Source organism: Mesocricetus auratus, unplaced genomic scaffold (genome assembly GCF_017639785.1).
Source record: "Mesocricetus auratus isolate SY011 unplaced genomic scaffold, BCM_Maur_2.0 Super-Scaffold_100028, whole genome shotgun sequence".
Classification (NCBI taxonomy): Eukaryota; Metazoa; Chordata; class Mammalia; order Rodentia; family Cricetidae; genus Mesocricetus; species Mesocricetus auratus.
The window spans coordinates 21,511,948-21,526,509 of NW_024429209.1; the positions used below are offsets into that span (position 1 = coordinate 21,511,948).

The window sequence follows — 14,562 nt, forward strand, 5'->3', positions numbered from 1 at the left end:
GATTTGCAGGAAGGAGACAAACTGAATTCAGTGTCTCAGGTTCCCCTGACATCTGCATGCCCGTCCTAGCTGCTCGGCCATCAGTCCCTTGGGGACACAGCAGCTGGAAGTTCACCTGGACCCTAGCACCATCTACTTGCAGGGGGTGCCACATCCCACAGGTCGAACACTTTTGTCCCTCCTCTTCAGATATAAACCCCAAGCCCCTGGGTCATCTAGCCTATAATTCTGACTCTGGGACGATGCCCTGACTGTCCATGCACTCGGTGACTTTTATTTACAGCTGATTCTTGCTGTTTCGTCACATGGAATAGTCCTTTGCTGTCACTGCTGCGTCCAGCGTGCTGTCCTGATGGGACCTTGGAGCGAACCTTCACATTGGTTCTGTGCCTGTGGACAGGGCTCCCTCACTTTCTGGGTGTGCCCTCCCTTGTTCAGTCTCACGGGTCTGCCATTCGATGAGAAGGACAGGTTCCCAGAACATGGACTTCACGAAGATGGTATGAGGGGCTCAGGAGAGCCGTCAGTTCCCCCAGCAGCTTCCCCCATTCCGAGACCCTTTTGGGAAGGGATCTGGTGGCACACAGACTTATGTACCTTGGACATCCCACAGGCAGGTGGTGTATTGAGTCTTGGCTAAGCCCCTGCTTTCACCCTGCGTTGGGAACTGTGTGTCAAACCCCACACCAGGGACTAGACAGGGCCAGCATATGTCACCGGGGGCCTGAGAACACTGCAGGAATCTCTGCCAATAACTTGGGTAAGGATAAATGGCCTGCACAGCTCTGCCCTATGTGAACACTTCAGGTGCCCAGGTCCCCTCTACTGGTCCCATCTGCGGAACACGTGTCCCCAGCACTGAACTGACTTGGTAGACTCTAACTCAGCCTGATATAAAAGAGTAATTTTTTTTAATGAGTATTCTTTCCCGCCAACCTGGCCCCAGAGCCGCGTCAGCCCCAAATGAACACACAGATGCTGTGTTATAATACTGTTGACCATTGGCTTGGGCTTCTTATTGGCTAGCTCTGTCTTAATCACTAAACCCATTTCTATTAATCTAAGTATTTCCACATGGTCTTATCTTACCGGAGAAAGGCCCAAGGACCTCTTACTCCTCTGGCGTCCTATATCTCCACTGCTCTCTGCCTACACACCTCCCGGAGTCCTCCTCATCTCCTAGACCCACCCATCTTCCTGCCTCGTTGACCACAGCAATTTATTCATCAACCCGTTAAGAGAAACATATGTACAAAGATATCCCCATGAATAGTTTTTTAAAAATCATCTAAACCTTAGACGACAGTTTTTGTCTTACAGAAGTGCTATAAAGAGAGAAGAGAAAAGTCCCCTTGTAGCCCATGCCCTTCCCCCGTTTCTGACATTCATTATGGTTAGGGCTTTCGTCTGTGTGCCCCTCCCCCACCCCTACCCCCACACTCTCAGCCATGGCTGAGGTGTGGCTGTAAACTGAAGCCCACACTCCACTCAGATGCCTTTCAGCTTCCGGGGAGAACTCTCTCTACTGCAGGCTTCACGGGCATCTGTTTGTCCTCCTGCCGGGACCCTTCCTCTTGGTGCTTCCACAGGCCCCGGCAGCTGTGAGGGTGGCTGATGGGCCATTTAGAGGGGACTTCAACCTGGAACTCCATTGTGAGTCTCCCTCTGTCTGCTCCCTGTCCGTGGAGCCCCAAGCATGCATCAGGCTCCTTTCCCCCGTGTGTTCCTTGTGAGTTCTGCCTACCTCCGTGGCCATGCCACCTCACCCTAGGTCCGCATGGGACTCCAGCCGGCTCTGTGCCAGCTCTGTGGAGGCCTCGGCTGGCTTGAGGCTGGCTCATGGCTTTTGTGCTCTGGGGAGTTTACTATTGGCTCCTGTTTTGGGAGGTGATGAAGGGCTCACAGAGGAGAGTGACTCAGAGACATCAGCCGTGGTGCACGAGTTACCTCCTGGTCCCGCGCTCTCCTCTAGGCAGTTGCAGAAATGGGAATATCCCAGTTAATTTCTGCCCTGGCCCAAAGGTGCTGCTGCTGAGAACTCACTTAAGATTATGTGGTTGTGGGTAATGGAGGTACTGACCCCACCTTCCCCTCTGGTTACCTTGGCCTGGTCACTGCCCAGCTCTGGCTTCTAACCTTCTCCCCCTTTGCCCCAGGTTCGGGTGTGCACGCTCCCTCCTGTGGGTCCTGTAGGCTTTCTCTGTGAGCATGCTCTGACCTGCGGGATTTGGAAGCTATTCCAGCAACATCTATGACTACTCCTGTCAGGCTACGATGATGAACAAAGGTGTGTCGGTTCCTACGGCAGATGCCAGCATCAGAAAAGACCAGGGCAACTTGAGAACCAAACCTGGGCAGGGCGTAAGAGGATATTTGTGAAGGCTGATTTGATTGTCAACTTGGCAGGATCTAAAAGGCAAGCATCTGGGCATGCCCCGTGATACCCACATCCACACCCATGTCTTCAGCTCAGCTGCACTTTCCTTTTAATAGTGTCTCTCTGTCCATCTGAACAGTTGCATGCTGGATTTATAAAGAAAAAAGTCTGTTTGGGTCATGCTTCTGGGGGCTTGATGTCCATGAAAGCGACATCATGTCACAGCCTGCCCAGCCTTTGCTGCATTCAGGCATGGCCAGGGCTCATCGTGGTCACCATGATGGTGATGACAATGTGTAGCAAGTAGGACAGAGACGGTTTGCTTTCTAACAGAGGTACTCCCTAGATGTCCCACGGAGCCAGTGTCAGGCTAATCTTCTGTGAGGGCTGCACCATCAGGAAATGGTCACTTCCCAGGTGTCTTGTTTCTTAACTCTGTTCACGGGGACCAGGATTCTAATACATGAATTCTTAGAGGATTCAGGTAGATATTAGTTTGGTTGTCTGTTCCTTATCCTCTATCTTTTATCTATCATCTATTTATTTATTTTATCTACCTATCAATTATCTATGTGTCTATGTATATATATCTATTACCTATATATACACATGTTTGTTTGCATATATGTATCTCATCACCTATCTACTACCTATTATCTACCTATCAATCATCTACCTACCTAAATACCTGTCTACTGTCCACCTCTATAGAACCCACACAGATCTATCTGCTATCTATTATCTATCATTTATCTACTTACCATATGTCTGTCTGTCTGTCTGATACCTGTCTTATCTGTCATCTGTGTATCTGTCAATCATTCCCGTGTCTACCATCTATGCATGTATACGTTTGTATATGTCCGTCTGTCTATATACTCTCTGTCTGTCTGCTACGTATCGCCTATGCATCTGTCATCCATTGATCAACCCATCCTTTTACCCACCCCGTTTTTAGCAAGCCCTACTCAGTTAACATCTTGCCCCCAAGTGTCAGGGGAAGTCCCTACCCCTTGAGTCTTTAGCTTAGAAGTTTGATACTCAGGGGACCCACTTCAGAGCACTGTTCCCTGGTATTGTGTTTCCTTCCTAGTCCCTCTCCCCAAGATTTATTTACCCTCTCTGCTTGCCAGGCACAAGGTCCTTGGGAGTTCCGAGCTGTGCACACTCCCTGGCAGGGTGACCCCCAGTGCGCAGGAGAAGAATAGGACCAGTCAGGGTGGTGGGGAAAGAGGTTTCCTCAGCTGCGGCTCCCCTCATCCCTGCTCTTGGCTCCTAGGCAAAGGCAGCTTTGTGCTTCTGGTCGACAAGGCTTGTCGTTGAGCAGGCCAGGGACACCACGGAATAGCAAGCAATGGAGGGAACTGAAAATTAGGCGTTTCACAGAGAGCCAGTTTCCGGGAGCCGGCATGTGAATGAGGCTTTTGCCTGGGAGCAGGGCTCCGAGCAGCCACGTGCAGGGGCCTGGCCGGAGCTGTGGGAGAAAGCGGCCCTGTTCTTAGCCGTGGCCTCCTTGGCAAAGGCAACACGGATACAAAGACACGCAAAATGGGCAAGAGGATCAGGCTGTTTCCCTGGGCTTCTCATGGGCTCTGAGACCCGCCTGTGGGTGAGTGTGTGCCGGCAGATCCTCCACAGCTCTTCAGGTGTGGGACCCGAGGCTATGGTGGTGAGACCGGGGAGGAAGGGGATGGGGGGGGTGCTGAGCTGAGGAGTGGCAGCTAGCTGCAAGAACATATGCGTGCTATGACTTATTTTTGGAGACAGGGTCTTGCTACATACCCATGGCTGACCCTCAGACGGGCAATCTTCCCAACTCAGCCTCCCGAGTGCTGTGACCCCCGGATGTTTGCCACCTTGCTCAGCCACCCATGTGGCTTCTCTTTCCGGTATTGTCAACACTTCCCGATCTTCTTTGCCTACAAAGTCGTCGTAATCACGTAGAAGCCACAATCCTTGCAACAGCTTCTCACTTTTCCCCAGTGTGTGTGTGTGTGTGTGTGTGTGTGTGTGTGTGTGTGTGTGTGTGTGTGTGTGTGTGTGTGGCGGGGGTTGTTCAGAGCTAGAGGAGGTCCTGTCCACCCCATCCCTCAGTGCCTGTGTGTGAGATAGCATGCCCCCTCCTGTCTCCCTGGTGTGGAAGTGATTATCATTCTCTGCTGTCTCTCTCAGCTGTGTGATTGGGTCTTCAGCGATGGGCACGTGACTTTGAGAGTTTCTTCCAGAACATTAGAGAGAACCTTTGGGAGGTAATTATTTTCTCTCTCAAGAGAAGTCATTGAACTGGGATGGTGGCCTATGCTTCCCAGGACTTGTGGAGCACGCCTGAAAATGGGTGCAGCCCATGATGGTTAGTTGTCATTGTAAACTAGACAGAATCCAGAATCACTTGGAAGGCTGATCATGCCCGTGGGGGAATTATCTTGATTACATTGATGAATTTGTCCTGTGTGGGTGTCACTATTCCCTGGCTGGGGGAATAACAAGACGTGGTCCAAAGGAAAGACAAGCTTAGGGGACACAGGGTCTGGTTCCCAATGCATTATTTAGGGTTCCGAATTGAGCGATGCCCCGAGTGGATGTACTCTGGGTATGTCTTTATACTCAACATCCACTGACTTGGGGTCCTGTTCATTTCCCACTCCTGTGGGTACTTGGAGGATTGATGTCACCCTTCCCAGACCACAGAGCTGATGGCAGCCTTTGGGGGATAGAATCCAAAGGCCACCTGCTTTCCCATGCCTTACCACCCTCCTGCAAGCATGTACTCAGCCCCAGGGAGACCCCATATAACCTCACCTTCCCCACCAGGGAGATTCCATGTACCTCATCTTACCTGCCAGATTCTGGGGTTCCCCCTTAGCTGAGACTTCCTAAGGCTTTCCATAATGTCCATAGAGGAATGTGTGGGAGCTGGCAGGGGCGAGGCCAGTGAGTGCTGCCTCTGCAGCAGGAAGGAGGAGCTGTCTGATGTTGGAAGACATCATGGGTACTGAGGTCACAGCTCCGGTCGCAAGGGAAGGCTTTATGAAATGGGCTTGTCTGCGTGCTTTCGTGATAACCTGGGTCCGTGCGTCACGGAGGGTTTCTAAGTCGGTGAAGATATTCTTGGGAGCTGCTAATGATGCATTTAATTTTAGTGAAGAAGGGCCCGTCCCCACAATTTATTACTTCCTGTGGCTTTAGACTGTGGTTTCTTGGGTGGTCACCGTGTGGAGGTTAATGGATCGTGTGATCAATTATTCAGAACACACAGATGGAGGTTTTTGAAGACGTGAAGATGTCCCAGATCCACTGATACTTTCCCGATACTGTTACCATTTTTTTAACTGTTACCATTTTTTTAACTGTTACCATTTTTGAATTCTTCAGCATGTTTTCTTCACTTTGGCCCATTAGGTGTATGCTGTTACTGAAACATGACAAATCTTGATATGTTTGCTGGGCTTTGTGTTCCATAGCTATTCAGTTCAGAGCTCTTGTCGTTCCTTTTTATGTCCTGTGAACTACACAGTGTGGACCCTGAGTGTAGGAATGCCCCCGTGTGGGAGTGCAGCCCAGGCTGCGTTTGGATGTTGCCCGGGCCAGAGCCACAGTGTTTCTTTTCATTCGCAGAGGGAATGTATGTTATGCTGACAACTGCAGGTTGACCTCAGTGCAAGTCCCACCCTCCTTCAACCAGGGGTTTTCATTTTGTTTTGTTTCTTCGGTAATTGTAATTTCAGGGTGATTATTTATTTTGTATGTGTGGGATATGTGTGTGAGTGTATGTCAGTGTGTGAGGTGTGTGTGAGTGTGCGTGGTGTGTATGTAAGTGTGTATGTATTGGGGGGTGTGTAAGTGTGTGTGGAGTGAAAGCATGTGTGTGTAAGTGTGTGAGTGTTGTGTGTATGTGTGGAGGGTGTGTGCAAATGTTTATGTAAGTGTGGTGTGCTGTGTGTTGAGTGTCTAGGGTGTTTGTGTAAATGCGGGTGTGTGGAGGGGGTACTCACAGAGGCCAGAAGAAGGTGTTAGATCATTGGGAGCTGGAGTTGCAGGCAGGTGTGAGCCAACCAATGTGGGTTCTGTGAACCCAGAATCCTCTGGACAAACAGCAAGCGCTCTTCATTGGCTAAGCTGTCTCTCCAGCCTTTGAGCGCTTTCCCCTTTCTTCCTTCCCTGCCTGTCTCTCTTCCCTCCCACCCTACCTTCCTCCCTCCGCCTCCCCCCCCCCCCCCGTCCCCATCCCTCCTTTTTTAGATGGGTTCTCATTATGCAGCCCTGGCTAACCTGAAACTCACTTTGTATTCTAGGCTGGCCTTAAGCCCCTCCCTCCACCCCAGCTCTGGTATTAGAGGTGAGAGCCATGGCACTCAGTGCAATAAAGTAGAGTTAATAGCGGTGTCCATCCAGCTGGGTGACAATGGAGATAAAATTACAGCCAGGAGAGGCACTTAAATATGGTTCCCAGCCCAGGCTAATAGTGTCACTGTCCCAAGGTTAGCGGTGCTGGCTAATGACAGTGACGGACACAGTAGTTAAGCGAGTGGCCAGTCCTGGCTTCCCCAGGGGCCACTTTGCCACCCTGTGTTACGTCTGCTGACTCCATGTTCCTGTGGCAGAGGTGAATATTTTCACAGGGGTGTCAGATGCCTCTCAGCTCTCTGACCCTTCACAGGAGGGCACCATGGACCACTGTCCTTACCTGCGCTGCACTCGGGATGCCCCCCTCCTCCGCGCTCACACACTGGAGAAGCCCTCTCTTGCCTTGATCACCCCTAGTCTCACCACAGAAGCCTCATTACAGAAGAGCGCGGTCGGGTAGGATGTTCTGTGGTGACAGGAATGTTCTAGGTGAGCTCTGGGATGCAGACCCTTTAAGGTGCAGAGTAGAGCTTTACTCGGCTGTGTTAGCTCATAGCCAGATAGTCGCCCGCGGCTTGGGATCATCACACCAGACAGGGCAGTGCTCAGACTGTTGAATGGGAGGACTGTGTGCCTTTGCTATTGTAGAATTCTTGGTGTGCCAGGTGGAGGGTGGAGCTATGTCTGGCTGAAACAGGAGGAAGGACATTATTCCTTGGGTCTTGAATTTCTAGTCCTCCTGCCTCCACTCCCCAAGTACTGAGATTACAGGTGTGCACTGCAACATCTGGCTTTATGCGGTGCCAGATGTTAAGCTTAGGGTACCATGTGTGCTAGGCAGGCACTCCTCTAGCTGGGTTATACCCTGTCCCTAAACGTATGTTCACATGGAAATTTACCTTGTACTTTTGTGCATGAAATATCTGTGAAACATGGAAAACCATGGAGAAAGAGTCCAGGTGACCCATCCCAAGTGGGAGGGCTCAAGCCGTGGGAGCATTCTGGCCTGCTCACTTGGTGGCATTGCGCTTATCTGCACAGTGCAGAAGAGGAGTCACGAGGTCACCCGGGCTGTGTCCACACTGTTTTCACAGCAGCAGCAGAGAGCATATTGATGAGGAGGTCAATGCAATATGGAAATTGATGTTTATTTACCAGAGAAACGACTCACACACAAGCTGGATGATCAGAAGCGTGACAGGCTTCCAAAGGAGAGAGTGAGGTTTTCCTTTTTCCTTCCTTAAATGTCTCACCTGTGGGCTCACCCCTACAGCATATGGAGCAGCTGAAGGGTTCTCAGGGCTGCAGTGATATCCAGCTGTTCGACATTTGGGAGTCTAGCTCTGAGGTCCTCCTAAAGGAACCCTGGGCAGATTTGCGTCCCGGTGAAGGAAGACTTAAGACCACCCCTTTCCGGTTGTCACCACTGCCTCCTCCCTCCATTCTCTGGCCGGTTTGCTGGCGAAAATTAACTACCTGTCTGTGTACGAATCTCCTCTTAAAGATAAGTTTCCCCAGGAGGCCACGGCTTACTGTGCCTAGCCCTCCCCGACTTCTCTGTGTGGGGGTGTGTCTATGCGTCTGTCTGTGTGTATGTGCCTGTGTGTACGTGAGTGTGTGCATGTGAGTGTGTGCACGCGAGTGTGTATGTGTGTGAGTGTGTGTGCGTGTGTGCATGTGTGTTTGTGCAAGCACGTGTGTATACATGAGTGTGTGCATGTGTGTACGTGTGTATGTGCGCGTGAGTGTGTGTGCGTGTGTGTTTGTGCACGTGGAAACCAGAGGTCGATGGCATTAATCTTCTTCAGTACCTCACCTTATTTTGAGACAGGGTCTCTCATTGACCTGGGAAGCTCACTGGTTTGGCTCGAGTGGCTGCCAGAAAACCTCAGAATTTCTTCATTCTCCATCTCCGTAGTGTGCGAGTCACCACACCTGGATTTCCATGTGGTTGTTGCTGGGCCTCACAGTTGCACAGCAAACACTGACTGGCTGAGCCGTCTGCCCAGCCCAGCAGCCCTTTAGTAAGGAAGCCTCTTATATGCTCTGCAGGATTTAGTTCCTTGCAAACACCAGATGTTTTAGCCTGTTTATAGGAGGAAACTGAGCACCCCAAGTCCTGTGGAGATGCGCGGCTTAGATTAGATCTGAACAGGCCGTGTGCATCAGTTATTTCCCCCACTTCTGTGACAAAAAAGCAGCTAGAAGCAATACCTAGGAACAGAAGTTCTGTTTGGACCCATGGCTCAGGGGATACAGTCCACTACCGTGGGGTGTGACGGTGGGAGGGGGGAGACCTGGCATTTAGAACAGTTTGTTCCATTGCGGTGGGAGCTGTTGCAGTGGAAAGAAAGCAGAGCTGGGTCATAACCCTCAAACCCTCCTCCTAAAGACCTTATAGCTAGGCCCAATGTCCCAGAGACCCTCCAACCTCCCCAAACAGTGCCACCAGGGTGGGGGCAAGGTGTTCCGACACACAAGCCTGTGGAGACATCTCCCATTCAAGCCCCCATGCACGTTTGCCCCAGAAGTTCACTCTGGTCAGGGGCAGTGGGAAGAGCAGTGGAGAAGAAATGCTCCAACTGCTGGCTGTGGGGGGTGGGCAGGGGTGGACCACGGTCTATGACCCCCCAGAATCACAGCTCCTTCGTGCTGAAGTAAGGGAGGTACTTACCTTGCAGGAAGGTTCCAAAGACAAATGGAGATGTGCGTACAGGACCTGGCATGACTCCTTGTGCTCGGTCGATGCTTGATAAACGGTGGCTGTTGTCCGGGATATCAGCAGCAATTATTAACATGACGGTGGAGAGCGAGCAGAGATGATACATAATGTGGGGACGCAGTGGCTGCCTGAGCGCTCGCTGTCATTTATCTTGTTCAGAAGTGACAGTGAATGTTTCCACGCTCTGTGACATTGTAGAAAGGAAGGCTTTCCTTCCCAGGGGATGGAGGCAGCCAGAGCCATTATTTCACAAGTAGACTTGGTCCACCGAGGTGGCCAATGGCATTTTAGCATGATCCAGGCAGAGGTACCATAGACTTCAAAATCCACTCCAGAGCTGGGAAGATGGCTCAGTCCGTTAAATGTTCTCTGTAAAACCTAAGGACCTGAGTTTGATGAATAAAGTCAGGGGTGGTGGCAGGCGTGGCTAATCCCAGCTCTGGGGAGACAGAGACAGGAGAATCCCTGGACCTTCTTGGCCAACCAGCCAGCCTCAGCTCCTTGGAGAGCCCTAAGTATACAATAAAACGTGGTGGAGAATACCTGAGGAACCATTCCTGCATACGTTTATGCACACACGCACACATGCACGCATGCACGCAGCAGCAGCTCAGACTTCAAGCTCCCTGGGGGCACTGTCTTCTACCCTCCAGCTTGTCACACTTGTCCCGTGTCACAGCAGGACTCGGGGACTGTGGAACACGGCATTGTGCCACAGGGCCTGACCTGTCCAGTCAGGGTGACGATTCCTTGCCACCCAATCTGGTCTTTGTTAAAGATGTCACCTTGTGAGTGTGCCCTTCAGTGAACTTCAGTCCAGCCTAACTGTGCCTCCCTCGTCCCTGGGGTCACGTGGTTGATGGGGCCAACACATCGTTTGTTTGTTCTAAGTTCACGGCTGATAAAAAAAAATACTGTGGATTAAATTCTCCATGCAAACTCATATCCATGAAGGACGCCTCTCTCCCAGATCACAATCACTAAGAGGAAGTGATATCATTGGGGTGATGGGTCAATGGTAAAGGATTTTCTGCACAAGCTGGAGGCCCTGGGTTTAATTCCAGCACCAGGTGAAAGCCAGCACCCAGGAGACCGGCACCCACATCCCTGGAGCTTGCTGGCCAGCTCGCCTCGCTGACTCTCAGGCTACCGGTCCCGTGAGGAACCCTGTTTCAAAACAATGGAAAAGCGACTGAGGCAGAAATCTAACCTCAACCTATGGCCTCTACATACACACAAACTATGCACACTTGGACATGCATGTGTGCTTGTATGTATGTATGTATGTATACACAGAGAGAGACAAAGACAGACTGACAGTGAATGTCACTGATCCTGACTGTCCCATCCATTGGACCCAAGTTGAACAGATTTTAAAATGATCCTTAAAAAAATGGCCTTGCCACAGTGACATCCAGAATCCAACACGGTGAGGGGATATTTCACCAGAACCAGTCGCTGGTATTCTTTCCATGGTTGGTCTGGATGAAGTTTCCCTTTTCTTGTGAGAAGTTGCTAAAAGGCAGGTCAGTGGTGGGTTTATCTGGGCCTGCGCCACCCTCCAGGCACGGAGCCCTTCTATTCCTTCTGTTCTTTTCCTTATTCTTTCTGTTTTTTTCCCTCGGTGGATTCTCTGTGCGTATCCTAGATCCCAGCATTACTATCTGTTTTAAACATAAAGAAGCAGAGACCCGGGGGGTGGGGGGGTGAAGCTGCATGTGTAACAGAGTAGCAAAGTGTGGAGCCCAGGCGTGAGTCCAGGTAGTGCCTTCCAGGCCCCAGTCTCAGCCTCAGTGCTGTAGTTTTGCTGCCTGGGCGTCTTGACGTCTGCTTTCATGCCGTCAGCCAGGTGGGCATCTCTGCGCTGAGCTTTAGTATATTGGAGGTGCTCCTGCAATGCTCTCCAAATGGTCACTGGGTTAGTGTTTAGATTCCCAGGAGTGGAAGATTGGGTATATGCACCCAGCCAAAATCTGGTGAGGACAGGGGGACCGTACCCAGATTTTCTGTAACCAAGCGCCGCATACACAGTGAGGTCCCAGAATGATCATGGGTAGGGCAGATGGAGACGCGGGTGGTGGATGGAGAAGTGGGTGGCCGGTGGGTAGGTGGGTGGGTGATGGGTAGGAAGATGTATTGACAGGATATGTAGACGGTGGATAACTAGATAGAGACATAGATAGACAGTCCTATGATAGCCATGTAGATATATAGATAGGCGGTCCTATGGGGGGATAGGCGGATGAACAGGTAAACATGTAAATAGGTTGTCCTATAGCTAAATAGGTGGGTGTATAGCTTGGCAGACCTGTGGATTGGTAGGTGGATATACAGATTGGTGTGGTCCTATAGATGGATAGGTGGGTGCGTAAACAGGTAGTTCTGTGGATGGATAGGCGGGTGGTACATGCATAGGTAGATGCACAGATGAGTAAGTGCTTCTGTGGGTGGATTGGTAGAAGGTGGGTTGGCGTATGAGCAGTGAATGCTTAGATGGATGTGTTGATGGGCAGGTGGTCCTATTTATGGTCAGATAGATGGATGGTGTAGAGGTATATGTAAACGGCAGGAGAATAGATGATGGCGGGATAGATGAGTGTGTAGAGCAAACTTACAAAGACGGGTTATGGAAGGAAGATGATGACGGACAGGTGATTGGAAGGACATGTGCTTGAGGGGAAATCAGCATGCTGTTTGGAGTGAAGGCATGACCCACAGGGTCCCGAGTTGTGTTGGTATCAGCTCTGGGAAACAGGAGCCCCTGACAGAGAAGCCTTACATGTCCATCCATCTGGTGTGCTCTCACAGGAATTCTAAAAGGTAAGTGGGTACCCACTGGTGTCTGGCTATTGACTCAGCGTGAACATTGCCTGTCCACTCTGGGTCTCTTCTGGGTGGCCTGTGGACAGTGTCTACAAGACTAGCTTTACATGTGGATGTGAGTCTTAACTCCAGTAAAAACTGGCCATGTGGCTTTGAGCAAGTCGCTGCCTCTGTCTGGCCTCGTTCTTCGTCATGCCTCCAACCCTGTGGGACCGCTGAGGATGGGGTTGATGTCTGTATGGAAAGTCTCTGACACTCAACGGGGTCTGGCCGGCACTTACTTCCCTGTCTCAGTTTCCATTTCATACTTGCGCTTCCTTTTGCTGAGACTCTCGGAAAAGCTGGGCTATGGGAAATTCAATTTCTTTACAGTTGTTTTCTTTCTTCTTCCACAATTTATATGAGAATGGGAAAAAAGAATTGAGCTTTCAAGCCCTATCACGATGCTGAACTTGCAAGCCCTGCCAAGCACGATGCTCCCTTTGTGGTTGTGGCTCTGGCACTGGGGGAGTTCATGAGGCATAGTGAACTACAAGCATCCTGGTCCTTGGGTCCTGTGAATAGTGATGTTTGCAGGAGGTCTCTCATCAGCTGAGCAACCTCAGGAAAGATTCTGGAGCTCGGCAGTTGGTAGTGTCAAGCACTGGACGGATGTGTGGGAACGTTTAGCACTTGCTGTAACATCAGTGCATAATAGCCAGTGCACAATAGCCATAGATGCCGTGACTGTCCTCACTGTACTGGTGTCAAGGAGCTTAGGGCGCGTGCACAGAGGGCTGGGATGAGACGGGGAGGAAAGACTAAGAGGCCTGTCTCGATGTGGGCTGGGACTAGAGGAGGGGTAGATAAATGTACTGGAGGGGACAGATTGATTTCTCCATTTCCTGTCATCTGCATTGTTCTGGAGAACCTAGACTAATTTAAAGACACATTTGCATGTATGCTAGATCTCCTTATATGTATATATATATATATATATATCCCTATAACTATATAGATATTATGTATATTTATAGAAAGACTTCAGAGACCCCCCAGAGTGGCCTCTCAGCTTGGACAGAGTGTTGCTGGTAGAGACAGACACTGAAGGCTGCCAGTGCTGGGATTTCCAGGAGCACTCGGAGGTCTGAGTTTCCATTGGAAGCCGCCTGGCTCTTTGATAATGTCAGCTCTCAGTTTGCATTCTTCAAAACCCGATGCCTGCCAGGGTGCTTCTTGGCTCTGTGTTGTAGATGGCAGAGATGAGAATGGAAATGACAGGTGAGGTGACAGGACTCAGGAGCAAGTACAAAGAGCTAAGGTGACCGTATCCAGCCGGGGACAGGGAAGGCAGCCCTGGGAGCCCAAGCCACGTCTCTGGAGAGATCACTGTGTGTCATGCTGCCTGCCTCCCCGAGGGAGGTGACACAGGCTGGAGAGGTTTAGATGCATGTGATGAGCTGTGAGGAGGATGCCAGCAAATACACGCATCATTGTAAAACCATCTCCAGTGTGTCTTTGGAAGTCAGGTGCTCAGATTCCAAAAGTTTACCAGAGTGGACCAGCGGGGGAACGGCTTCTGACCAAGTTTGTAGGTCTCTCTCTTCCTCTATGAGTGTGTGTGTGTGTGTGTGTGTGTGTGTGTGTGTGTGTAAGAGAGGGAGAGAGAGGATACAGTTATATAATATAATGTTACGTAGTATATACATAGTTATATAAATATGTATGTTTATCTATAGGAAAAAGACTATGCAAATATGTGTTTAAATTAGTCTAGATTCTTCAGAAAAATGCAATAAACAGGAAATGGGGAAATAAATCTATTGCGTCCTGTGTGTCTGTCTGTCTGCCTGTCTGTCTGTCTGTCTACCACTCTGTCTACCTCTCATCTATCTGTGCTGGCTTGGTTTTGAACTGTCAGTTCGTTACACTCTTAAGTCACCTGGGAAGGGAAGCTCCCTAAGGGAGGGTAGAGAGCTGGAAGCGTTATAGGTGATCGTCTTGATTAGTGGAAAGACCCACCCTCTATGGGCGGTGCCATTCCCTGGGCAGGGACCCCTGTTGGGTGAGTGGAGGGAGTGAGCCGAGCCCTACCACGCATGACTTCATTGCTGTCTGCTTTTGACTGAAGGTGCGGTGTGACTAACTACTTACTTCTCACTGCCTTATTTCCCCACAACACTGGGACACTGGGCTGTAACCCTGGAACTGGGAGCTGAATTAAATTTTTATCCATTCTCCCTTAAGTTGTTCTTGTAATAGTATTTTAATAATAACAACAGGAGAGGAAAGGAGTTTCTATCATTTATCTCCTACC

At 50.3% G+C, this 14,562-nt stretch overlaps 1 protein-coding gene across 4 annotated transcripts in view; it reads left to right on the plus strand.

Annotated features, from left to right (window-relative positions):
* The window catches only part of Phactr3 (phosphatase and actin regulator 3), a 228,495-nt gene that overhangs the window by 46,235 nt on the left and 167,698 nt on the right, over positions 1 to 14,562 (plus strand). Inside the window, exon 1 of one of the 4 annotated variants that reach the window (XM_013116588.3) lies at positions 3,860 to 3,986. The exons of 2 other annotated variants lie outside the window; for them this stretch is intronic. Coding sequence is in view for 1 of the 2 variants with exons in the window: in XM_013116587.3 (XP_012972041.1) it covers positions 3,963 to 4,023 (61 nt within the window). In the remaining variant the exon portion in view is untranslated. Of the gene's footprint in view, positions 1 to 3,859; positions 4,024 to 14,562 lie in introns of those variants that run through there. One more of the 4 variants, XM_013116587.3, reaches the window with a different exon arrangement.